This window comes from Rattus norvegicus, chromosome 10 (assembly GCF_021556685.1).
Source record: "Rattus norvegicus strain SHRSP/BbbUtx chromosome 10, alternate assembly SHRSP_T2T, whole genome shotgun sequence".
NCBI classification, from domain to species: Eukaryota; Metazoa; Chordata; class Mammalia; order Rodentia; family Muridae; genus Rattus; species Rattus norvegicus.
Genome location: NC_141543.1, coordinates 68,503,695 through 68,531,567, shown reverse-complemented (window position 1 = coordinate 68,531,567; position 27,873 = coordinate 68,503,695). Strand labels below are relative to the sequence as shown.

Below are 27,873 nucleotides of genomic sequence, written 5' to 3'. Positions count from 1 at the left end.
TTATCTTTAAGACTGAAGCTCTTTGCAACAAATAACATTTGGAAAATAGTTAAAAGCCACAAATCCTACCTAAATTTTCAGAAAGGAATTTAAAATTTAAAGTACACACAAAAATAACACAAACACCTCAAAAACTTTTAAATTTTTTTTATTCAACAATGTACACTTATTGTCTTATTTGATCTACAAATCTCAAGTTTTTCTGATAAAATAAGTAAATCTGAGTATGGTTGTAGAGTGTAATTTTGTATTTTTAAAACACTGAACATTAAGTAAGACATTAATAAAGGAAGATCATGTAACTGACACTTCCTTGGAATTCATAACATCAGCAACAGCTTTAGTAAATACCTAAGCAGTTAGTTATTTAGCAAAACAGTAAATTTCTGGTCACTGTTCTTCTATCTAGAAAAGACCTACTTTTATTATTTTTTAAACTGGGCAAAACAGGTATTGAAAAAAATTTCAGCAGGAAAGGGCCAACATCTTCTAACAGAACTGTAATGTACTAATTATCCTTTTCCAAAATTAAAAGGCAACCCAGTTCATGAATAAATGTCTGCACACAATAGATTACTTTAGTTCTCCAATACATTTACTATGTTGTTGCCATGCAGGCCAATCTGGCTTTGAACTCACAATCCTCTTGCTTGAGCCTTCTGGTTGCCAGGATTACAGATGTAATCAACTACTAACAGATATTCAAAATCCATCCAAGCTGTTTGCTACTGCCTTTGTTTTTAAGATTATGCATCACTGACCACATTTTGAAACTCTACTAGGTTTTGTTATAATCATCACTATGAACAAACAGAATTTGCTGTCTTTTCAAAGTCAACAAGATGAAAGTGAAGTAACCCTCTTTTAGATAGCCAAAGCTATAAAATGAAATATATCTTATATCTGGGAGCCTGGGGAAAACACCATTGGTAATGTCTTCTACTTAACTCATCTATGAATGTCCTAAGGAAATCACCAAAGTTCCTGTTATAAGATGAATGACAACATCTGGCCAGCAGATCTACACAACCTTGTAAGTGCACACCTCATGTAAGTGAAACTACTCAGTACATGCAACTGCAGTGAATTAACCAAACATGCCCAACTTCTCAACTCACTCACATCAGCTTGGGCTTTTTAAAATATCTTTAAAACAATTGTGTTTTGACTTTTAAACTGAATGACTTTAATTTCAAACTATCCAGTTAATCAAATTCATGTTAAAGCAATAAAGGTTAATAAAATGCTACCCTACCTTTAAACCAGCTTTAAGACATAAAATTGTCCGAGCTTCATATGGCAAAGGTCTTTCCTTCATTTTAGTTTGAATGACTTTCCATTTCTTTTTCATAAATATTCAAAATTTCACTGAGAAGCGCATTGGATCCAATGGTTTATAAAGCTGATACAACTGCCCTGTTTGAAGAAAAGCCCTTTAACAGATACAGACAGGTTAAGCTCTCACTTCAGCTGAACTTTATTCAGTGGTTGCCAGTTTTCCTCCCTTTAGTTCCACTGATGAGCTAGCCCAGAATTATAACTTTGAACCATGTTTCCAAAGATGGTAAAGCTACGAACAGCAAAATAATGACAGATTACTTTTGGTAATGACACACAGATTAAACTTTCAGAACATGTGCATAGCTTTATTCATCTACTTAAATCTAACCTTTCACGGAGCTTCGGCAAACTGAGTGTGCAAAATGCATTTCTAAAACGTAATGCAAGCAAAGCTTTTCACATTTACACTGGCAGGAAATACAGAAACTAACAAGTCACATTAGGGAGAGTTCAGATCTGTCTTTTTTTTTTTTTAATGACAAGAATTGCACAGTTTATTATTTTGAGACAAGTGTTGTAGACATGAATATTTAAAATCCCTAAGCAAGGTGCTTCAACAATAAAATCTGTTGGAATGAGCCAGTAACTTGGAATAAAGCTCACAAAGAATCCCAAATTAACGTGGACAGCCATCATTTCCTGTATTTTTTGCAAACAATGCTTTTAATAATACCTTTTATAACACTAAAGGAGACAGCAAGCTGAAATTTTTTCAAAGCACACAAAGAAACGATACTATCACATTACTTGAAGGTGGTGTTGAGGGTGGGGGTAGGTAGTGAAGAACCTTTTTTACTATTTCCCACTACAGAGCAGCCACTAACTGACTAAAAACGGAGGGAAAAAAAATAAGTGAAAAAGCAAGTCACTTCCCCAGTTTATAAAAGAGTTCCAGTTTGACAAGATCTCTAACTTTAAACAGAGAGCACCAGTTGGGCAATAGAATGAACATTTCAACTGCATAAAAATCAGTGAGGTGGTAAGAACCATCAACATTTCAGGCATTAATACATGGCCTTTCCAAAGTTAATATACATGCAAGGCACACTGATATAAAAATAGATCTCTGGCCAACAAATATATTAAGTAAGCAAATTAAAATTTTGGCTCTGTAATATTGGCAACATCAAAATATAACCAGATAGCTTTGGACCACACATCATTCTCATATTCCTCCACCTCATTTGGTGTCCTTCCTCTATACTTTTGGGTTTTTTCTCCTTCATGTTTGAGTATGTGCTTGCAAAGATATTTTACTTTGTCAAGTAGCATTCTTATATTTTACCTTTGAACATATACTAGAGAAGTAGAATAGTTGGGAGCTTGTTAACTAAACTAAATATGATAGGTGCAGGGCAACATTACTTCTCTGATAAAATTGTAACAAACAAAAAACAAAACGCAGCTTACTGAGAACTAAAAACAAATGAAATGATTTCCTCTAATTCTTCCCAAGTCTTTTTGAAGCAGAGGGAATAATAGAAACAAAGCTATAACTATTTTCAGTAGTAGAAGACACTTTAAGGCCAAAATATAATATTAACCAAAAATTTATTTCCTAAGTTACTGTCCCCTTCATAAGTCAACACAAACTACAGACTACTTTACTGACTCACTCCTGAAGAGAATAATAAACTCTGTTCACTTTTGTTAGTGGCTGTGCTACCAAAAAAAGGTATTAAAGCAACCTATGGTATATAGTAATGTTAAAAAGTGCATCACATTCTTGATTTTCAGTTTCCCATAGCAGCAGCAGCAGCAGCAGCAGCAGCAGCAGCAGCAGCAGCAGCAGCAGCAGCAGCAGCAGGCGTAATCTAAGACAAAACAGTTGTTTTCATTCTAAAGATGCAATACCTAATGAAATGTATTAAAGATTGTGAAAAATTATCTACAAAAGATAAATGCAAACAGACTTAATAGACAAGAACTTAAGGTATTCGTTCATATTTACATATTAAAACCATTTTGTTAACACCAAATCTTTACAATTAGTAAAAGAAATATGCATTTTAGGAATAAGAGATGTTACTAAAGCAGTATTCATTTTGGAGCCTTTGTTTAGCACCTGAGGAAAGGGGTCTAAATAGAAAGCTATTGTAATGTTGATCTAAGTTGTTTGGTCTGTAGATTAAAATGACTACAATGAAAGCAAAATTCAACTAGGGGAAACATTTGTAACTATTTCAAATAAGGCTGTTAAAATACATTGCCAGGTTTGGTGGTAACCCCAGCACTCTGGAGGCAGAGGCAGGCAGATCTGAGTTTGAGGCCAGCCTAGTATATAGAGCAAGCTTCAGGCTACCCAAGACTACACTGTGAAACCGGTTATCTTCCCCCTCCCCAACAAAACAAAAATTCAAACAGACACCTACATGTTAAAAAATGGCTTCAGAACTCTGGACAGAACAAAATTTTCTAAATAGGAAATGTTTGAACCAGCAACCCTACTACAGCTTAGGGTGTCTTTTGAGTTTCAGTCCATATCTGAGTCCTCATAATACAATAGTATAATACACTACTGCTGCTTTGCTGGGCATCTTACGGAGAACGAAAAACTCACTACTGCTGGGTAAAACTCACTACTGCTGGCATCTAATAATTGCCTCAAGATCTCTCTTAAAACTTGGTGAGTAGATCAGTCCTTGAGTGGAGTTGATAATTTATCTTTTTTTATACCTACAGAATGGTCTTGCAACTCACATATCTATATCTAGGTGTTCATAAGCATTTTAAGATACCCACAGCAGAAGCCCACCTTCCTCAACACAGAAATATATCAATACTTTTGAAGGGAAATCAGTAATGGCGTTCAGGCCTTATGTTCTTCTGGCCATCTTTAAGCAGCTACTTATGCTTTTACTCGTCCTGTGCTTTCTTCTAGGAGACTGGGGAAGTAAATCCCATCCTTTTCTAATACAGTCCTATCAAAAACCACTCTGGCAGGCATACATCAACAGGTCTTACAGAAATAATTCTTCACATATCTGGTCCACTACACTATACTAGTTTGACTGGTTAATATATAAAAGGAATTGTATCATTTGAAAATATGGTCAAGTGGCATAAAATCCTTAGCAATTAGCACACTAAGTAACTTGAGAGAAACCTCATCATCACCATCACCACATACAGACAGGTTTTTAAACTGCGCCAGGTCTTCAATTTCCTTGCATGTGCCCATCTGGTGCAAGTTCATATCACATGTCCTTAACCTTAACCCCCCCCCCAAAAAAAAGAATGCTTTTGGTGAAGGCTGGCAACAAGTCTAACAGCCAAGTGTGCAACTACTGTTGATGTGTCCTATTTTGTGAAGAAACAACTGCCTATCAGTTCAAGATTTACCTTATTTTCTCTAAAAACTGTCACTTGAAAAAAAATTACAGCACTGGTTTTTATTTTTCTTTTGCAGATTCAGAGTGGTAACTAGGAAAGCAGATGGAGGACAGGGGAAAAAAGGTATCACTACCAAATTTTTAAGATATTGGCTATCCCCTCCTAGGAAGCAGAGGGCAGGCTAGATAGACACCATAAAAACTTTATTGATGTGAAGGTTCATTACTAAGGTTAGCAGAAACACTATGCAATTAACTTCAGGCTGTTGAAATGAGGACGAATAGAGAAAAGATAAATACACCCTGTCTTTTGTGGGGAAGGAAGATTATTCAAGACTTTTACACAAAATTGAGTGGTGACGTAAAAACTACAAGACAAACTGAAAAGGAAATCATCACCCATAATTAGTTTCTTAGCTATTAAAAAAATAGGCCATGATTTCATCCTTAGTGCCATTTTTCTAGTACTACCCTTGAAGGATTTAAACCACCCGACTTTATTCCGTGTAATGAAAACAAATGGCACAAAATAAATACAAGTTTCATTCTCTGAATACTAATATGTCTTACACATTCATTTACTAATTCTTAGTATCTTCATCTTTCCCCAACATACAAGCACCCCAACATACATACATCCACACACACACGTATCTTTTTCAGTCTTTTAAATGGAGGGATGTTAAAAATCCCCTCTAGACTGTATTTGGTTTATGCTACAGTACTAATACTCTGAGTTGAAGGAAAATTCTTTATACCGACAACATACTGTTATTTAAATGTGCTAAATTAATCACAGCTGATGTTTCTTTAGAAGCTTACACACAAAAAAATAATCAGAAAACAGATGAACTCGTAAGACATTTTTTTAATAAGTGCTCTGTAAGGAATTGTGTGAGGACCTAAGGAGAAAGATTGAGACAAGTATCAAACAGCACAAAAGATATCTGTCCCAAAGTCCTGCTTGTACTGAGGCAACTAAGTCCATTAACCCAATGTCCAAAAAATACTGACAGTTAATATGATGGACCATTAGGGATCCCAGAAAGTTTAAGAGACATTTCTAACTACTATGTGTGTGTGTGTGTGTGTGTGTGTGTGTGTGTGTGTGTGTGTGTGTGTGTGTGTATACACACACCTCTAACCACATTATCAAGAAAATTTCAGTGGAGAAATCAAAGTGAAATGTTGCATTGTCTCATTTAGAGGAAGTGAGATTCTCAACCCTTGGACAGAGAAAGGGTACATTCTCTTTAGCTTCTCTGCACCGCAGCCTGAAAGTTATGGAAAAGAATTATGAAAGTGAAGGCCTTTAAAGGTACTAAGTATTACTTCTAAGTTAAAATCCCAATTCAGGAAACTGGATTTTTTTTTTCATTTTAAGTATGTTCATTCAACCTTGTATGCCATAAACCTAGGAAGTATTTTTTTGTTCTTTTGTTTTTGTGATTTGTGCAACAGACCAACTTTAAAATTCCAGGCAAGCAAAACGGACACTTAAAAAAAGTGGGGTAAGGATTCAGCCCTAAGGCGACAAGTGGTCACACAAGGCAATTAAACACACGGCAGAACTTTAAAACCTATAAAACAAACTGGAGCCTCGTTTTTCTTTAATCAAAATTTTTTTAACTTTTTGAAAATTTTTATTAAAAATTAAAAAAAAAAAAGGAACACAAAACACAGACTTTTCAGTTCAGTATGTGGCGTGTTGCATTTTCCAGTTTGCTCAGTGCTTTAAAGCTCAAGGATGCCTCACTGATGTACAGGGGCCTGAAGCATCCTAGCTTTTGGCAGGCAGGAGACTCAACCAAAAAGGAAAAAAAAAAGAAAAATAGGAACAAAGCTACTAAATGCAGGGCACATCTGTAAACATATTATACATTTGAAAATTACAATATCAGTAAAAGTGATACAGTTTACAGGTGAAATGAAACTATCTGAAACTGGCCTACCACAAGTTTCTGAACCTGGACTGATACAATAAGTTATTATATATTATGTATAAAAAGTTTTGTTTACATCAAGTGGAATTGGCAATCCATGCTTATACTTTAAAAAAAAAATCTAAGTAGGGCAGAAATCCAGACTAAAAAGTATTTTTCTCTGCAGTAAATCAAATAGGTTCTTTCATGAACATTTGTTAAAAACCTGAAATAATTAACAAAACCAGAAAATCCATCCATACTACAATCACTCAAAACTGGACATTTCTTATAAAACAAGAATAAAAAGTAACTACTTTGTCCCCACCCCCAACCCCCTCAAAGTGTCCAAGGGATCCAGTTTGCCTTTGTTAGACTGCAACTCTGTAAATGCCCTGCTAGTTTAACTTGCATTTGACATACATGGATACATTAATTTCTCTGTTGTGTGTGATATGATGCTACATCAGGCCAGAACTTGTATTTATGCCACTAACTCACCCAGTCTTAAATTGGACCCTTAGTTCGTTCGTTCTCTCTCTCTCTCTCTCTCTCTCTCTCTCACACACACACACACACACACACACACACACACACACGTTTTAGCATGCTATACACAAGCCGCAGCACAACAGGATGATAATGCGATGATAAGACAGGGCTAATGCCTCTTTCTGCCCAAAATTTTCAGAATTTCACATTATTAAAAAACAAAAACAAAACCCAAACAAACAAACAAACAAACAAACAAAAAAAAACCCCAAGCCCAATCTTGCTCTAATGATAAAATATATTAAGATATAATTAGAAATATGTAAGCTGAGAAGTAGAATTTGCCTGAAAACACACCTTCTACATATATAAGCAGTGTTTATTACCTCCTCACTGGCTAAAAAAAGACGGTTTTCATGAATTTTTTTTTCCTTTTTAGATTTTGCTGAGAAACTGAAATTAAAAGAATTTACAGAAAGGTACATAAGTTTCTCTTAAATGGTTGATGAAAAACAAGAAGAGTACGCACTTAGTGTTAGTGACAGAGAGCAAGTCTGAGCACCTACAGCAGAAAAGCAGAATGGATTTTTGCTCCCAGTTACACAATTACAATGGGTAATTATCAGCCAATTACTCGTTCTGCAACTTTTCCTTGAATGACACTCTTAGATTCTTCAGCTGTTAAAAGTCAAACATGTAACCAAAGTTAACTATGTACCCACAAACTATTCCAGGATTGTAAAACTTCAATGCCCTCCCCCTGTCCCCACCCCACAAAAAATAAAAGGAAAGGAACTATTTCCCCAACACCCCAGAGGCTGCACAACTCTTGGCAAGACATGCAAATCATTGGATTAAAAAAAAAAAACAAAACAAAAAACAAACAACAAAAAACACCCCTGCAAACTTCAAGGCATTTATCCAGCATTCTCGCAGGGCTCAAAATAAAACTAAAAGATCAAGGGCGGAGTAGGGGAAAATGTTGAATCATTCTGGGTTCCCCGTGATTAGTGTATCACTTTAGTCACAGAACAAGGTACAGATACCTAGAAGTAAGTGGATTTGCCTTTCCAGTGGGTCATTTGTTGCCCAAGTAGATGACAGCAGGAACTTTAGAACCACGCTTGTTAAGTCTGTATTCATTAATCACTTGCATTCACACTTAAAAACAAAAACTAACAAAATAATAAAGAAAAAGACTATTCGGTACCGGAGATTAAATAACCATGTGTAGTCTCTTGAAATAAATTTGATTCCTTAAGAAGTCTAATTACTCTCAGTTGCCTTTTTTTTAAATAACTATATATATATATATGTATATATATATATTTGTATATATTATCCTGTGATTCTACTTATGGTTCCTCTGCTGCGTTGAAGATCTAGGAGCATGAAAGCCTTGTGTCCCACATGAACGGTGGCTCTAATGCTGCACAAAGGTTACAAATAGGCAGTCTGGTCCTTCATTGATCTGGACTATCCATGGCTTCATTGTAAGTGATTATCCTTTTGGGATCTAGAGGCAAAGTGAAAAAGTAAACTAATTAAACAAATTCAAAACAAATCCTTCAATTAGCCCAGAAACAAATCCCAAGCAATCATTTAAATTGAAGACACTTCTGATTAAAATAAATTTAAAAGCCATTTTCTTTTTGGTATTATCCAAGTGTGATCTAGTTTCTCAACCCAAAATGTGGCCATTCAGCATTCCCAATAAATTCCCAACAATAATGTCCTCTAACACCCAGTAAGGGCTTCAACCTCTAGAGACTAACCATGTTTAAGTTCATTTCATAAGGAGTTTTCCTTACAATTCACTTGATTACAAAAGTAGCAAATATAAAAGCAAGGAGAAAGAAGCTCAAGTCATAAAACAATTTAATAGAGAAATTCTTGGGCTTATTTTGTTTAGCAAGGAATTTTTTGTTTTTAAAGTTCTGATCCAGGCTGGACTCAAAACCTGCTATGGTAGCTGACCTTGACTGAACTCCTGTGCCAGGTGCTACATGTGTTCTCATGCCCTAGCCTAAAGTCTAAATTTATTTTAACTACAGTGGGATGGTTGACAAGGAATGGCTGGCTCAAATAAAATCTAACACCAAATATTTCATGGTAATAATCAACATCATCATACAATAACTAGCTTATCCCTAATCACTCAATTACTCTTTATTCCCCACAATATTATCTCTATCTTCAGCAAACATAAATGTAGGACCCAAGATACAGAGCACATGCCTAGAATATAAAAGGCCTTTGTCCAGTCATAGTTTGTGCTCCCTTCTGGAGATAATTACAATTTTATTTTATATTTACATTTATATTTACTTATGTTTGGCTATGTTTATTTTATATTTACATTTATATTTACTTATGTTTGGCTATGTTCATGTGTATGACAGACATGGCACATACAAAGGGCAAGGGACAACTTTTTTGAGAATTCTCTTCTGACCACCTTGATTGATATGGGTTTTGGAAGTTAAATTCTCATTTTCAAGTTTTGCAGTAGGCACCTTTACCTGCTAAAGCATCTAACCAGTAAAGATGATGAGGATTATAGCCTCGCTAGCCTTGATCTCAGAAAACAGCCCGACTCTACCAGGATTAAAGGTGTGTGACACTAAACACAGTATCAGTAGAGACAGTATTTTTTGTTCTACATTATTTCCAAGAAGTGCTGGGGTTGTTGCAATATATAGTCCAGGTTGGCTATTAACTTTTAAAAAGTTAGTATGCTTTAGTAAATAGGAAAACCAGGAAGCCAGGTGGTGGAGGAGCACATGTTTAATTCCAACACTTTGGGAGGCAGAGGCAGGTGGATCTCTGAGTTCAATGACAGCTTGGTGTACATAGTAAGTTTCAAGACAGCCAAAACCTACACAAAGATAAAAGAGTAATTTCCTCATACGCATAAGGTCTTAGATTCTTCCATCCCTCAAGATGAGCATGCAAACCTTCCAATCATTACTTAACAGAAAGGAAGAGATCCAACAACAACACTTAAGTTCTCAAGCTATCCCAGTTTAAGAATTAACCTAGCTTAAACCAGATAGTGGTAGCTCACACTTTAATTCCCAACTGAGGCAGGCCAACCTGGTCTATTGATGGAATTCCAAGACAGCCACAACTACAGAGAAACCTGTCTCAAAAAAAGCAAATCAAAACCACAAAGAAGGGGTTGGGGATTTAGCTCAGTGGTAGAGCGCTTGCCTAGGAAGCTCAAGGCCCTGGGTTCGGTCCCCAGCTCTGGGGGGGGGGGGGGGGGGGGGGCCCACAAAGAATTGACCTGGCTCACTTAACAAGACAATACAAAAATATCATTTCTAGAACTCCAAAGACAATCTGCCATGAAGACAATGCTCATCCTTACAGTCACTAACCATTTTACAATGTTGCATTTCTCAATTTGGTGGATCAAGTTTGCAGAACTCATTTTGTAGTCTCTTTGATTTGAAATGTATAAAGAAGCAATTTTTTTTTTTTTGGTTCTTTTTTTCAGAGCTGGGGACCGAACCCAGGGCCTTGCCAGGGCCTTGCGCTTCCTAGGTAAGCACTCTACCACTGAGCTAAATCCCCAGCCCCTAAAGAAGCAATTCTTAAGTGTTTGCTAATTATCTTTAAGCCATGGCTGTACTAAACAAAAAACTTGATCCTTGGCTATCAACCTATAAACCACAACAACTAGCAATGATAACCTTAAGGATGTAACAATGGCACACATACCTTGACATAACTAACAAGTCTGTAATGAGACTTAAGACCCACTCAACAAAAGGGAAATCATTCCTGGTACTGGAAACCTAGCCAAATACCTATGGGTAGTAAAATCATGGATCTTGGGTGTGTGTGTGTGTGTGTGTGTGTATAAAATCACCACTTTACTAATCCAGCATAACCCTAACTATACTCTATATAATATTTGTTCCTATATGGACAAGTGAAGTGTAGCTCTCCCCCACATAAAAGAAACTTCTTTGTAACACACAAAGACCATTAGAGAAATCCTCTCCTAGTAATGTCAGAAGCTATACACAGTAAGTCTCACCAACATGACTGCATAGATATGAGCTAAATAAACAAGGAAGACAATAAACATGCTGAAGTGAATGAGCAAGTCCAGGTACTTCAATGCAACACAGAGAACTACAGGCAATGAAATAACACATGAGAACTGAGAAAGTCTTCCCCAGAAAAGCACCCAATTGTTTATCTAGTACCAAATGGTCAGCCTTGAAAACATACACATACACATTCCACTACACAAACCAAACAGGTTATTTATGTAATTAGGAACTTGAGAGCAATCAAAGACAACATGTAAATTGTATACCCAGTCCTACTTTTTCAATCTTGGGTTATGGGAGGAAAAGTGAATCTGCTATTCTTATTTCCAAACACCATTCCAGAGAACATACAGTCTAGATGTTTCTGTATATTATCCTAAAATAGGAAAATATTTTAGTCCTTAGGGTATCCTTTTGTTTACTATACAAACAGGCAGAATGGTTAGACATTTATATTGATTTCCTCAAAAACATTTGTATTTGGAAGACACAGGAAGGCACTTGGGCTGTACTGGGGATCATACCCAAGGCCTTTTGTGTATTAACCATGAGCTCTACCACTAAGTATAAAATAAAACCCTTCACGCCTCTACAGCCATAGTAGCACATGCCTAACCCCGGCACTTGGAAGGCAGCAGTTGGATTTATGTAAATTCAAGGCCACCCAGATCTACACAAAACCTTTTTAGAAAAGAAAAAAAAAAAAAAAAACCAAAACTAAACTATTTTGAAAGGCAGAGTTTCCATTTTCCCTGCAAAACTATAGCCCATGATAGCCTTAAATTTCAAGCTCTGGCTTTCAAAGAGATAGGATTACAGGTCATTCTTTAGCAGTCTTGGTATGGCAACTATCTTTTCTTTTGACAAGTTGTTAATTTAATACAAAATATAAAGCCTGTTCATTCGTATAGGTCAGAATTCCAATTATTCTCACTAAAACAAATGTCACTATTTTTTATTAGTATTAACATTTCAAGTAGCAAACCATTCTTACCTTGCTTCTGCAAATTCCATATAGATTCCATTTCTGTAAGAGAAAAAAATATTTTAATGAACGCTGTACAAAATTCTGCTTTTATTCCTTATAATATTGCTATGCTTTACTCCCTTACATCTGAAAGACCTAGACTGACTACTGCTGGGATAAAGGTAGAGCTGACTTATAGTATGCAACACAAGGCACTAAAAGTTTGAAATAACTTTTAAGCAGCATCTAGGCTATGTACATGCTTATTATTTTAAAAAAAAAAATTGGGCTGGCAGGATTGCCTCCTACCAAGTCTAATGTCAAGTTTAATTTCTAAGACCTTCATGGTAGAAGAATGCTGGCTGTTCATTGAGCTCCACACACATGCACACACACTAAAAGCCAATTATGTGAAAATGACAAGATTCTGTGTTTACAAATAGCAAAGATATGCGAAAGTCTGCACATATTTAATGTTATTTCTCACCTATTACCCCACTACATAAAGCTTTACAGTGGACATCTAAATGAGTAAGACCATACATAGCTTATAATACTTATAATATAAAACCCTAAGAGTGGGCTGGAGAGGTGGCTCAGTGGTTAAGAGCACCGAATGCTCTTCCAAAGGTCCTGAGTTCAAATCCCAGCAACCACATGGTGGCTCACAACCACCCGTAATGGAATCCGATGCCCTCTTCTGGTGTGTCTGAAGACAGCTACAGTGTACTCATATACAAAATAAATAAATAAATCTTTAAAAAAAAAAAAAAAACCCTAAGAGTTAGTCCCTAAAAATAGAGATGAAAACTATTGGGAAAAAGGAATGAAAAACAGAATAGTACTTTTCTAATAGTGCCCATACCAAAAAAGTTAATTTGCACTCTAGAACTGGACCTTCTAACCACTCCACTTACTATTTACTATGTATAGTTTATTTATATAGGACTTGTTAGAGCACAAAAATGAGAAATTTCTTCTTTGTGTAGCCCTAGGTTTTCCGGACTTTATAGACCAGGGTAGCCTTGAACTAGTCTCCCAATAGAGGCATGCATAAACACACTCAAAAAATGCTAAGTTTCTTTTTAATGAAATTTATCTTTAAATTAAGTACTGAGGCAGTGTTTCACTATGTAACTCTGAGGGGCCTCTAAGTTGACACATTCAAACTAGCCTCGAACTCAAGACAGCCTTTGCTTCCTGAGTGTCAGTAGTAAAGCCATGTTTATCTGTAGACAGGGTGTCACTAACATGTCATGTTATACACCTCTGAACTTCAGACAATCCTCTCGGTCTCCCAAGAGCTGACACTACAAATTTAAGCCACTACACCAGTCTTCCTTGTCAATTTTATAAAACAACTGTAACCTTATACCCAACTTCCAAAGTCTGCAGATCCCCAAAGGTTATTTTCACGTTTATTTTGAATAGATTGATAATTTACTCTATAAATACAAGAGGAAGAAGACCTTTGCATTTCTCTACCTGGGATATTTTTAGTGTTTATGGGGTGCTTTTTTTTGGGGGGGGGGGTCCTTTGTGTAACCCAGACTGTTCTAAACTCTGTAGAACAGGCAGGATTCAAACAAGAGATCCATCTAACTCTGTCTCCCAAGAGCTAGGATTAAAAGCGAGTACCACTTTCGGGATATTTTAATCTATCTTCTTTCTACTTAGTTACCAGAAAAATAAAGCCTACTACCTACAAATTAGTGCCATATTAATTCATCTAGCTGAACATGGTTCTAAGTCAACAATGAGCTGTCATTTTAAAAAAGATTTACTTAACACTATTTAATGTATTTGAGTACTTTTTAACTCACTCCAGAAGAGGGCATTGGATTCCATTATAGATGGTTGTGAGGCACCATGAGGTTGCAGAGAACTGAACCTCTGGAAGAGCAGTCAGTGCTATTAACTGATAAAGCCATCTCTACAGCCCAGAAAAGTCTATTTCACTAGGATATTCATCTGTTCCTTCTCTCCCTCTCTTTTAACTTTTTCACACACACACACACCCCCCCCAAGCTGGCGACCAAACCCAGGGCCCTAGCAAGCACTCTACCACTGAGCTAAATCCCCAACCCTCATCTTTAGTTTTTGAGACAGGGTTTCTCTGTGTAGCCTCTGGCAGTACTTACTGGTCTCTGTAGACCAGACTGGCTCCAACTCAGATTCTCCTGCTTCTGCATGCATCAAACAAGTACAAAGTAATTTGGAGTGTCAGGGACGTAACAGTTGAGTACTCCATAGCTTGCTTTCAAAATTTATTTAATTTTTAATTATATGTATGCCTGCAGATCTTCAAGACCTCAGACAAGGGTGCCATCAATTGCATGCTACAAAAGCCATCTCTCTAGCCTTATCCCATGGCTTTCGGCATAACCATTATCCTTTGAGCAGTGCTCTTTTTTCTGAATAAGAGACAGTCACCTTCTTAGTCATTTCTCTAGGGAGTCTTCATTCTTTTCTCTTAATGGCAAACGTACTACTTACTTAGAAGCCAAAATCTGAGTGGGCCTTATCTGTGTTCGTAGCTATTAGATGGAAGCCATTCTCTATCCATTCTCTCATTTGATGCTGAGACATGTAGCTTGGACTCCAAAATGACTTTGAACCTCTGCCCCTATCTCCCAAGTGGTGGGATTACAGGCATTTATCAAGCAGGCCGATAATCATATTCTACAATTATAGTGAATTTTTATAGTTTATCATTAGAAATCTGACCACTTTACTTTAAAGCCTTTTATTGTCCCTATACATGTATTTTCCCCCACTGTTCTTATTCTTTTCTTTTTTCTGCATTGGGGATTAAACATGAGTCTTGTATATTAGGCAAGGTATATATATATTCATATATATATTCCTCCTTTTGTTTCCAGACATATTCTGAATGAATTACCTAGGTGACCCTTGAGTTTGTAATCCATTGCCTTAGCCTCTCAAACAGATTGAAGTACATACAGGCCTGTACTACCTACTACCATACCAGGCCCTGCATTTTTGTCTGCCTAATTTTGACCTGGCTCCAGTTCTTGCAAGTCTGAGTTATAATGTAACTAACTGCTGGTCTGGAATTGGTAATTTCCCAAATCCACACAAAATTCAACAATCACATTCACATTAAAAAATAAAAACAAGGGGACTGGAGAGATGGCTCAGCGGTTAAGAGCACCGACTGCTCTTCCAGAGGTCCTGAGTTCAAATCCCAGCAACCACATGGTGGCTCACAACCATCTGTAATGGAATCCGATGCCCTCTTCTGGTGTGTCAGAAGACAGCTACAGTGTACTCATATACAAAATAAATAAATAAATAAATCTTCAAAAAAAAAAATAAAAACAAGGGCTCGAAAGATGGCTCAGTGGTTAAGAGCACCCGACTATTCTTCCAGAGGTCCTGAGTTCAATTCCCAGCAACCACATGGTGGCTCACAACCATCTGTAAAGAGATCCGATGCCGGGGTTGGGGATTTAGCTCAGTGGTAGAGCGCTTACCTAGGAAGCGCAAGGCCCTGGGTTCGGTCCCCAGCTCCGAAAAAAAAGAACCAAAAAAAAAAAAAAGAGATCCGATGCCCTCTTCTGGTGTGTCTGAAGACAGCTACAGTGTACTTAAATAAAAACACGGACGGATTGAATGGCTTGGCACTGGCTGCTCTTCCAGAGGTCCCAAATTCAATTCCCAGCACCCACATAGCAGCTCACAACTGTAAGTCTAGTTCCACTGGATCTGATACCCTCTTATGGCCTCCATAGATCCCTATATGCACAAGTATACATATACATAAGCAAAACTTTTTAAAAGACCATCGGGTGTGGTGGCACTCAGGAGGCAAGCAGGTGGATCTCTGAGTTTTAGGCCAGCCTGGTCTAAAGACCAAGGCAACAAACATAATAAGACCCTTTCTGCAAACAAACAAGCAAGATTCCATCCATCAAAATCCAGTTTAAATGTTCCATAATACAGGCTGTTGTATTTATTCTTCTATACTGGAAATTATCTTATCTCTACTAAAATTCTCCATTTATTTGTAGCTTCCTGACATTTAGAATCTTGTATTACATGCTTGTGCTTTTTTCCTTCACCTATGGGTATTTGAGGAAGAGGTCTCTTGTATTGCAAGCTGGCCTCATACTCTATGTATAGGATTCAGTTCTTCTACTTCCTAAATGCAGTTATATGCCTATATCACTAATACTTTGATTATGTGGTGCTAGGTAATTCTACCAACTGAAATATATCCTTTGCCTCTACAAAGAAAAGCTTCTTCCTGATAAGTAGTTCTCTCTCATAAATAAGCCAAGTACTTTAGTCTACGGTAGGTACTTCAAGAGAAAATGAAGAACTACACTTTCAAATTAGTGCTATACTCCTTCACAGTAAAGAAATTGTGTCGGGGGAGTGGATAAAGCTGAGGATAGATTTTAGACCTTCTAAATCAAAGTTTCTAATTGAAGAAAACAACTAGAACTACACCAAATGTGTATGTATCAGAATTTTTCGAAAGGCCAAAACTAAAACCAAAACTAAAACCAGAGAACCAAACTATCTATGCTAATAACCTGCTACAAACTGCACTCAGTTTGTCTGAAATATATTTTTATACTAATAGCTTCTCCATCTACAGAAAAGACATTAGCTTTGGGTGATTAAAAAATCAGACACTCGGGGTTGGGGATTTAGCTCAGTGGTAGAGCGCTTGCCTAGGAAGCGCAAGGCCCTGGGTTCGATCCCCAGCTCCGAAAAAAAGAACCAAAAAAAAAAAAAAAAAAAAAAAAAAAAAAATCAGACACTCTAAACTAGCTGGCACACAGATCTTAAACCCATTTATACTGCTATCATTTTAACATTGTATTTTTCACTGCAATTTCTAATACACTAAAATATTTAATCACTGGGGGTTGGGGATTTAGCTCAGTGGTAGAGGCCCTGGGTTGGGTCCCCAGCTGGGGGTGGGGGTGGGGGATTCAGAAACTTGCTGCCTGAGCCTATAAACCTGAGCCTGACACCTGGGACCTATTCCCACTAGGTTCATCCTTGCATGATAAATGTCAAAATTTGTCATTCTTTTTTTTTTTTTTTTGGTTCTTTTTTTCGGAGCTGGGGATCGAACCCAGGGCCTTGCGCTTCCTAGGCAAGCGCTCTACAAAATTTGTCATTCTTAACTGATTTTAGCTAAAGGATACCTTTCAAGCTATCTCACTTTTACTGTAACTGAGTGTAAACTCTTTCATCTCAACTTTTTGTGGCACTGGACTTTGAATACTCCCCCCTCATGACAGAAGTCAACTGTTCTTTTGCTGAATTATTATCTATACCCAGTTCTCCCTCTTTTTACCTTTTTGTAAGATTTTTATTTTGTATAGCTGTGTACCTAGTATCTGAGGAAAACAGAAAAGGCATTAGATCCTATCCACGCTGGTACTGGTGTTAAGATACATGTGGATGCTCTGAGGAGCAGATGGTTGGTTCTATTCCATGTTGCTTAGACTAGCCTCAAAATTTTTTCATCTTAAATTTGGAATTATTTTGACTCAGCCTCAGCAGTAGCTGGGATCCCAAGACCTGTGCCCAAATTTCTATGACTGTTGTCTTAATGCACTGTTTATTTTGTATGTGGGTATATATATGCAACTTGTACAAAAAGATCGCAAGGGACCCACAGGAGTAGGTCCTCTCCATCTACCACCTGGGTCCCACAGATAGAACTTCAAAAACCCTACATTGGTTTTTGAAGCAAGGTTTCACAAAGCTCAGACTGTGTAACTTTGAACTCCTGAAACTGTTGTTTCCAAAATACTGGTAAAGGCCCGAATTACTACACATAGTCTATTTTTTAATATTGCAAAATACTAGCATTTTTAATGTTTGAGTGCAAGAGCAACTCAATTTTAAAGTTAGCTTTTTGACCAAATAGGCAACTCCCATCTCCTTTACAAACTTGACTTTAAAAACATATCCAGAATATAGAAATAACCACTAAACAACTAAAAAACAAAAAGCCAGGCATTACATAGGCCTTTATAATCCCAGGGTTTTGAAGGCAGAGACAAATGGATCTCCTAGTCTACATAGTGAGTTTCAAGACAGTCAGAGCTAATAATGAGTAGGCTGTCCCCAAAAGGGGTAGTGGCTGGAGTGTCAAACTGTGGCAAATACTAAGACATTTTTTTGCAAAGACACACAAATGGTTAATAAACAAGTGAAAAGATGTTAAATTATCAATCATCAGAAAAGTATAAATAAACTGGGCAGGGAAGATAGCTTCACAGTTAAGAACACTGGCTACTTTTCAAGAGGACCTAGGTTCAATTCCCTGCACTCATATGGTGTCTCAGAATTTTGTGTAACTCCAGTCTCCCAGTGTCTCTTCTGGCCTGCATTGAGTACCAGGCACACATATGACATACAGATGTAGGCAAAAAATTCATCACATAAGGATAAATTTTTTTAAAAAGTATAAATTTTAAGATACTATCCACCTGTCATAACCAATGTGGTGGCTACTATTAAACAGAAACTGAGGGCTGGAGAGATGGCTCAGTGGTTAAGAGCACTGACTGCTCTTCCAGAGGTCCTGAGTTTAATTCCCAGCAACCACATGGCGGCTCACAACAATCTATAATGAGATCTGATGCCCTCTTCCGGTGTGTCTGAAGTGTACTCATATACATAAAATAAATAAAATAAATAAATAAATCTTTAAACAGAAATTGAGCTTACCAAGATGTGAAGCTATCCAAACCCTTGTGTACTCTTAGTAGTACAATGTAAAACTGCTGTGAAAAACAGTACAATATTTCTCAAAAACATAAGAATGGAACACAGTCTTCTTTTTCTTTTTTTTTTTCTTTTTTTTCCCCCGGGGCTGGGGATCGAACCCAGGACCTTGCGCTTCCTAGGCAAGCGTTCTACCACTGAGCCAAATCCCCAACCCCGGAACACAGTCTTGAAAAGCTATTTCTATATCCATGCTTAGGGTGGTATCATAATAGCTAAAATGTAGAAGTAGTAAAACAAGTATCCATTACAGATATAGAAGAATGGAGAAATACAACACACACATTCCCAGTTTTAAAAAGAAATGGAAGGGGGTTGGGGATTTAGCTCAGTGGTAGAGCGCTTGCCCAGCAAGCGCAAGGCCCTGGGTTCGGTCCCCAGCTCTGGAAAAAAAAAAAAAAAAAAAGAAATGGAAGGCTGTACCTTCCTAACATGGTTATGGTCCTGATTTTAATCCCCAGAAGAGAAGAAACAGGTTGATTCAACTCTACTGTAATATTAAAACATGGTAACTAAATCCTCAGAATTTTTTTAAGTTAAGGAGAAATGAGCTGGGCCAGGGATTGTGATCATGAAAAAGAAGCAGTTGGTTCTTTAGGCTAGCCTATCTTGTCTCAAAAACAAAACTCCAAGAGACATTATCATTACTTTAGTATGACATAAAGAAAAAGGACCTACTCTTCGCTTGTTAATTGACACTGCTCTATCATGGTACACAAAGATAAAATTTGTGGTGTGAGGAAATGGAAGAGCTTATTATCCATGCACACTAAGCCAACATTCTACCACTAAGTTCTATACCCAACCAAGTCTTATTTTTCTACCTTCTTCAATAGATCTTATATATATCTGAAAATATGCTTTCTTTTCTTTTCTTTTTCCTTTTTTTTTTGGAGCTGGGGAACGAACCCAGGGCCTTGTGCTTGCTAGGCAAGCGCTCTACCACTGAGTTAAATCCCCAACCCCGAAAATATTCTTGAAGTCTAATTAAACTCCTGATCTTGCTTCTCCTCTGAAAGCTAGGATTGCAGGCTTACACCAACCAAGCTGGGTTTTCAGTTTAATAGTCATTCAATGCTTTTTTTTTCTTTTTTGAGAGGGGGTCTCTTTACATGGCTCTAGCTGTCCTGGAACTTGATATGTAAATCAGGCTGCTAAAATGCTAAAATTATGTCACAGCACACCAGGCTAATAGTCATTTCTTGAACAAAGTCCATGGCACAATATACACATATGAAGAGAAAAATGCCAACTGGACTATAAATCCTGTGTGACCCTTATGCTTTAATCTGTCATTTTATCTTTAATTGCAATGAGCTTCTTATATTAAAAGTAAAATTAGCAGTTCCGTAAGTTATCAATAAAACCTAAAATATGCACCCTCCCTACTGAAATGACACACCCTTCTACCTATTACTAAATTATATTGTGAATGGCCTATTTTTGAAGCTAGAAGAAATGCACAGAACTTCCAATTCTAAGCCTAACTTAAACTCAGTAAATTACTACTCAACACTGAAAAGACCAGAACCCTTAATTATATAAACAGGTACTCTTGATAGTGCAGTTAAGCTCAAATGATTCTCCTTTTGAAGTAAAAACAAAAACAAACAAAAACAAAAAACAAAACAAAAAAAAAAAAACACAAAAAAAACCAAGACTTAATACTTGCTGCTCTTCCAAAAGGGTGAACTTTGGTTATCAGATTCCACAAAAAACAGTTCACAACTATTGTAACTCCCTATTTTCAAAATACTGATTCAAAACAAATACAAAAAATCAGTAAGTCAATGAACCACTGCTGAACCAACCAATATCAAGTAGTAATTCAAAGAACCTGCCCTCCTGGAACCAAAATGAACGATTATCTGATTATCTGCTCAGTTCTGTTTTATTTAGGCAAAATACCTGTTTGGTCACTTATTAATGCTCAAAATTGCAAAATTCGAATTGATGTACTACTTTACTAAATTCATTGTAGTAACTGCAACCATGCAAAATGGTATTTAGTTCATCTGTATCACTTCTACACTACAAAGAGAAAAAAAAAGAGGTTGTGGAACACACCTTTAATCTCAGCAGAGGTAGATAGATCTCTTGGGTGTCTGGACAGCTAAGGCTACACAGAGAAGAAACCCTGTCTCTCAAGGGGAAAACAAAAACACAAAGCTGGGAGAAGTGACACATATAAAGGTCACATATAACCCTCACTCAGGAGGCAGAGGCAGGCCAATCTCTGAAGCCAACCAGGACAACAAAAGCCAAAGCTACAGAAAGAGACCCCACTCCTTTTTAAGAAAGAAAAAACATCAGCTAGCATGATGACTCGGGTCTTAACAATCCTTTAATCCTGGAGTTGGGAGACAGAGACACATGGATCTGTGACACCAGCCTTGGTCAACAGTGAGATACTCTCAAAATGAACTCCAGCAATAAAAAAAAAGGAATTTTTTTGTAGGTCTAGTCTAAGCAATATGAAATCTCCCTGGCTCTAAGAAACAAAAATCTACACAAAAAGCCACCAACTAACCACCTTTGGAAACAAGATCATCTCAACGTCTTCTAACTAATTATCACAAACTACAAGACACTGTGATTTTCTGTAATAGGCCCTAGAGAGCAGATGACACAGAAAATGACACCAAAACCACCCAACTCTCCTCACAGAATTTAGCATATATAATTAAACACACCTTAAGAACCTAATAAGCATTTCTCTTCTGCTCTACTTTCAGCCTCTAAACTTTTATTTCCAAGGAGACCTGGAGAAGAAGTCAAAATAATCTACCTGTCAAGATTCCTAAAACCAGCAGCTATGGTAGTATATGCTTTTAAACAAAAACTTTGAAGAAACTTAAGTCAACCTCAGCCACCCCTTTCTCACCCCCCATCTTCTACAAGTTATACCTTGTAGCCCTAGCTGTCCTTAAATGGCTATGTTGACAAAGTTGGCCTGGAATTCAAATCAGTCTTCTTTCTGGAATTAAGAGTGTATCATCAAGGCCCTGGGTTCGGTCCCCAGCTCCGAGAAAAAAAAAAAAAAAAAAAGAGTGTATCATAACACCTAACTCCCTATTTTTTTTAAAAAGGAGGAAACAAAATACATAAAAAAAAAAAAAATAAAAAGTACATGTATATAAAAGTACATGTCTTTCAGTTTACAGATCAAGAAAGGCAAACTACTGGGAGAAGTCCCAAGGTCCTACCCTTAGATGAAGTGCTTCAGGAAATTAATGGACTGTGAGAAGAATTAAGTCTTTGCTAGGAAAGTACCCCGATCCCAAACAGCCATCCCTAAACATTTAAGATTTAAGCATGCTGGGCTGGAGAGATGGCTCAGTGGTTAAGAGCACTGACTGTTCTTCCAGAGGTCCTGAGTTCAATTCCCAGCAACCACATGGTGGCTCACAGCCATCTCTGATGTCCTCTTCTGGTGTGTCTGAAGACAGCTCAGTGTATTCATATACATAAAATAAATAAATCTTTAAAAAAAAAAAAGATTTAAGCATGCTACATTCTCATGTGTGCCTAAGTATATATGAGTAAAAATAATAAAGAGGTTGTGAATTGGGGACACAGCATTATGAGTCCCCAAAGGAGAGTGATGTGAAAATACTGTCACAGTACTGTGTATGAAAGTATCATTTTTTTTTTTAATTTATAAAAGGCTAACCTTAGTATGGCTCAACAGTTAGGTGCACCTTCTACTCTTGCAGTGGAACCCAAATTAGATTCCCAGAATCAACATTGAACAGTTTGCAACTGCCTGTAATTTCACCTCCAGAATACCCAATATCTCCTTAGCACCCAAAAGTTCATGTCAGTGGTTAAGAATACTTGTGATCTTCCAAGTTTGGTTCCCAGCACCTGCATTGTGGCTCATAGCCATCTGTAACTACAGGCACTGGTGTGGTGGGAACAGAAAAGCAGGCCAAAATGTAAACACATAAAAAAGAAAGTCGGGGGCTGGGGATTTAGCTCAGTGGTAGAGCGCTTACCTAGGAAGCGCAAGGCCCTGGGTTCGGTCCCCAGCTCCGAAAAAAAAAAAAGAACCAAAAAAAAAAAAGTCGGGGGCTAGAGAGATGGATCAGTGGTTAAGAACACTGACTGAGGGGTTGGGGATTTAGCTCAGTGGTAGAGCACTTGCCTAGCAAGTGCAAGGCCCTGGGTTCAGTCCCCAGCTCCAAAAAAAAAAAGAACACTGACTGCTCTTCCACAGGTCCTGAGTTCAAATCCCAGCAACCACGTGGTGACTCACAACCATCTGTAATGAGATCTTATGCCCTCTTCCGGTGTGTCTGAAGACAGCTACAGTGTATATAAGTTTTTAATAAAAAAAAAAGTCAGGCTGGGAAGATGGCAGTGGTTAAAAGCACGGACTATTCTTTCAGAGGTCCTGAGTTCAAATCCCAGCAAGCACATGGTGGCTCACAACCGTCTGTAATGAGGTCAGATGCTCTCTTCTGATGTGTCTGTCTGAGGACAGCTACAGTGTACTTATATATAATAAATAAATCTTAAGTCACAAACAACTTTGTTATTCTCTAAGGCAAGTTTATTCTAGAGAAAAAAAAATCTTCATCCCTATAATCTGATGGGCTCTCTCTTTCCTACAGATGAAAAGTCACTCCAAAATAAACCAGTATTTAATTAAAAAGTAGCATACACCTTTAATCCTAGCACTAAGAAAGAGATAGACATGTATTTGAGTTCAAGGCCAGCCTAGTCAGCATAGGTAGTTCCAGGATAGGGAAGACTACATAGTTTCTAAAAACAAATTAGCATGTGCAGTAGGCAATAGATGTTTATACCCAAGGAGTAGAAATGACATAAAGGATGCAAATAAAAATTGTTTTCTTTTAGTGTCATGGAGGATGGCCTTCAATCCCAGCACTCAGTAGGCAGAGGCAAGTGGGTATGAGTTCTAGGCCAGCTTGGTCTACAAACTCAGTTCCTGGATAGACAGGTTTACACACAATTCCTCCCCCACAAAGTTATGCATTCAGCAAGTTTTCATTTTTCTTTAATTATCCAGGTGAGGGATCTGCAATGGCAAACTGAATGTCAGAGGACCACCTCTGGGAACCAGGAATTGGAACTCAACTCAACTCAGGTCTAAGGCTTGGAAGCTGGTGCCTTTGCCTACTAAAAGCTATCTCTACAAGTCCCAAAAAATTCTGTTGTTCGAGTTAGGATTACTTTAGGTGGGGGTTGATGGGTTTGTGATTTTTTTTTAAGACAGGTTTTTCTCTGTGTAACCTAGGTATCCTACAACTTTCTCTGTAGACCATACTGTCCTCAACTCAGAAATCCTGCCTCTGCCTCCCAAGTGCTGATAGATTGCACCACCATTGCATGGTATGTCAGGAAAGTTCTTAATTCCCTGCCTGGCACGTATTTAAGAGCAAGGCTCAAGGGTTGGGGATTTAGCTCAGCGGTAGAGTGCTTGCCTAGCAAGCACAAGGCCCTGGGTTCGGTCCCCAGCTCCGGAAAAAAAAAAAAAAAAAAAGAAAGAAAGAAAGAAAGAAGGAAAGAGCAAGGCTCAAGCCTTAGTAGTTAAGGAACAAAACTTGGAGGAACACTACTGCCCAATTCATTATAAGCAATTAAAACCATGAAATGCTTTGCTAATAGAGTATACACTTTAAGAAACAAGAGAGGGTGGCCAAAGTTGGTGGCATACACAGGCAATCCCAGCAGCACCTGTAGAGGATCAGAATTTCAAGCCCATTTGGCTTATAAAACCTTGGACTCTATCACTTAAAAAAAAAAAAAAAAAAAAAAGTGGGGTTGGGGATTTAGCTCAGTGGTAGAGCGCTTGCCTAGGAAGCGCAAGGCCCTGGGTTCGGTCCCCAGCTCTGAAGAAGAAGAAAAAAAAAAAAAAAAAAAAAAAAGAAAGAACCAAAGAATTCAGATATACTAGTTTGGGGCTGGGGCTGGGGATTTAGCTCAGTGGTAGAGCGCTTACCTAGGAAGCGCAAGGCCCTGGGTTCGGTCCTCAGCTCCGAAAAAAAGAACCAAAAAAAAAAAAAAAAGCAAAGCTGTGGGGCTTGAGAGAATGGCTCAGTGATTAAGAGCACTGACTGCTCCTCCAGAGGTCCTGAGTTCAATTCCCAGCAACCACATGGTGGCTCACAACCATCTGTAATGAGATCTGATGCCCTCTTCTGGTGTGTCTGAAGACAGCGACAGTGTACTCATATAAAAAATTAAAAAAAAAAAACAAAAAACCTGTGAGACCCTATATAAAATAATATCTTTAAAGCAACATGAAACCCCTCTAATTATGTGACCAATTATGCTTTTCTTGATCATTTTATGTTGGAAAATTACATTCTTCTAAACTTTAATATGATTTCCAAAAATCTCAAATTAACTGATGATACTAATTCTTACCCAGGTATTCCCAATATAGAGTATCAAATATACGCACACACCCACGCACACACCCACGCACACACCACACACACCCCCACACCCACCCCCACACACAGGATAGAGAGGGGAGGGACTTATCAGCCCATTGGAATCTTTGAAAAAGAAACAAATAAGAGTTACCTTTAGTGTGATATACAATAGCAGCCCTCAGGTCAAAAGAACCCCAGCTATCATTCCTTTCTAGGCCTCTCTGGTATCTCTGTTCTTTGGCGGAGCCTAACAAAGTGTTCGTAGGAGAGGCCAGAGGATTTTGATTTTCTATTTCGTAGTCCTTTGAGAGAAACACTAAAGCACCTTGACTACTGGTGTCTGCTTTTTGCAGGTCACCTATATGACTGGGTTCCAAGGATAAGGCTCCACTCTCAGTAGTCCCAGGTTTTAGAATGTTACCCAGAACTTGAGGACTAGTCCGTTTTTCCAGCTCATAAGCCTTGGGAAACACAGGATGCTCAGTTCCTGAGGGAATTATTTCAGCACCCTGTGAAACCAAAGTGGCAGGATATTCTCCTTGAAATGTCACTTCCATCACTTTATGATCTGATGACTTTCCAATAACAGTCTCTGGGCCAGCACTGGGTTCATTTATAAACGATAAACCCCACTGATTCTGGAATATATCTCCCAGGTTTTGCTGATCTGTCTGAGAGGGCAGATCTACTTGTGCACTTAACAGCACTGTTTGCATATTTGAAGGGTAGATAAAAAGGCTAGACTTAATTTGTTCAACAGCTGCTGAACTCAGACTCATGTCCTGAAGAACTGAATCAGTCCCAGTAGAGATGGGTGTTAAAGTATTAGCAGCAGTAGTTAGCAGTGGCTGACCCGCAGATGGATACATACTTCCATCAGTTCCTGCTAAAACAGGCCCATTAGAAAAACTGGCAGAAGTAACAGATTTCAGAGCTGACATGGGGACCTGGGATAACCGACTTGAGGATTGGGTCTGAGTTTCCCCAGTAGATGATGATGATGAAGATGAAGTTGGTGACACAGAGGAGTTCTGTACAGTTTTGTTGAGGTTTTCCTTAACTTTGCTTGCATAACTTATTTTAGGAACTATTTTTGCACTGCTATTGTCCACTGGAAAAACTGGGGGTGGTTTAAACAAGGTCCACGAGTCCTCTTTGGAGGCAGCAGCTGAGGCATGCTTTCCTTTGGGCCGATCATCAAACTTTTTGCTACTCAGACCAGGTTTAATATCTGAACTTTTACGAATTATGTCACCCATAGCAGGTTTTCCACGACTTGTTCCTCCAGGTCCAGTTTCGTATTTCCAAATAGGCTTCGAACCATCTACTCGAGTTCCCTTTTGTTCACTGTAGTCAGGCTTTAAAGTTTCAAGTCCCTGTTTTAATGCTGGGACACTAGTCTCTTGCATTATTTTGTCCTGCACTAAATTAAGGTTTTCACAACCCTTGGCACTATTGCGCCTAGCTTTCCTTTTCTTAGGAGTGGTATATCCACTCTCAGATCCACTCCCATCATTATCTGCTCCTTTGCTCATATAACCATTAGTAATATAGCCTGAATTATTTGTTATAACACCATTTGGAATTGCTATAGTGTCGGTCTTATCTACAGCCTGGGTCTCTCCAGATTTATTTTCATAAGACTTCCCATTCTTTTTGTCCATACTGTTTTTCTGAATAAAATTCTTGGTTTTAATTCCTGCTTTTCCAAAGGTGCTGGTCTTTACAGTCTGCTTCAGGCTCGTGTCTACAACTTGCTGGTTGCCATTGAGGACCCTGGAAATAGGGTTGGTAGCTTCATCAGAACTGAGGTTCTTTAAAGATATTTCTCTTTCTCCAGCATTACCATTTATTTCACCATAGCCTATAGAAGGAAAACAAAAACAAACAAAACACATACATTTAAATCACAGCAATACTGAACAACTTTATTGAACCCCAAATACCAAGTAAGCTGTATGTAGGGTTTGTATCTCGTCTCTTGTCAGCCCATTTTACAAATTTTATGACACAGAGTTCATTGCCAGTCAGAAGCAGACCTAGGACACAACTCACATGAGGTCCATCTACTGGGCCAGTAGCCAAAATCAACTAGAAAGATCAGGACCTTTCAAGCAGCAAGCCATAATATTACTCCAAACTATCTAAACAGAACAAACCTTATGTATTACAGCAATGAGGTTGTTATAACAAGTGAAGCAAGATGATTGTTGCATGTTTGAAGCCACCCTGGGTGGGTGGGACAAGGATAGAACCTTGTCCCAAACACATACTATTTAAACAAACCAGTGCTACTTCAGATACAATTGTAAAAGGAAAATAAAAATAAGACTTTGGCTTTTGCCTCCCTTGCATGACCACTGAATTCAATCCCTACCCAGTACTACTTACTGCCCCTCCCTCCCTTCTCCCAAAGAGGAAATTGAGGGCTGTGAGTGAGTAGTTGCCAATGTCTATCAGACAAAGCCATAAGGCCTGTGGACTTCCAAATATAACTCCACATAAGAGTATACTATAACATATGAAACAAAAATATGTAAAACATTTTTAACTCTTTTATTAAGA

The 27,873-nt window shown here is 37.9% G+C and overlaps 1 protein-coding gene across 1 annotated transcript in view; it reads right to left on the bottom strand.

The window, feature by feature from the left end:
- Nucleotides 1–132: 132 nt before the first annotated feature.
- Nucleotides 133–27,873, bottom strand: part of Nufip2 (nuclear FMR1 interacting protein 2) — a 32,367-nt gene continuing 4,626 nt past the window's right edge. Inside the window, 3 exon segments of the mRNA NM_001427799.2 lie at nt 133–8,603; nt 12,149–12,181; nt 25,460–27,172. Coding sequence (NP_001414728.1) covers nt 8,551–8,603; nt 12,149–12,181; nt 25,460–27,172 — 1,799 coding nt within the window. The 3' untranslated portion in view covers nt 133–8,550.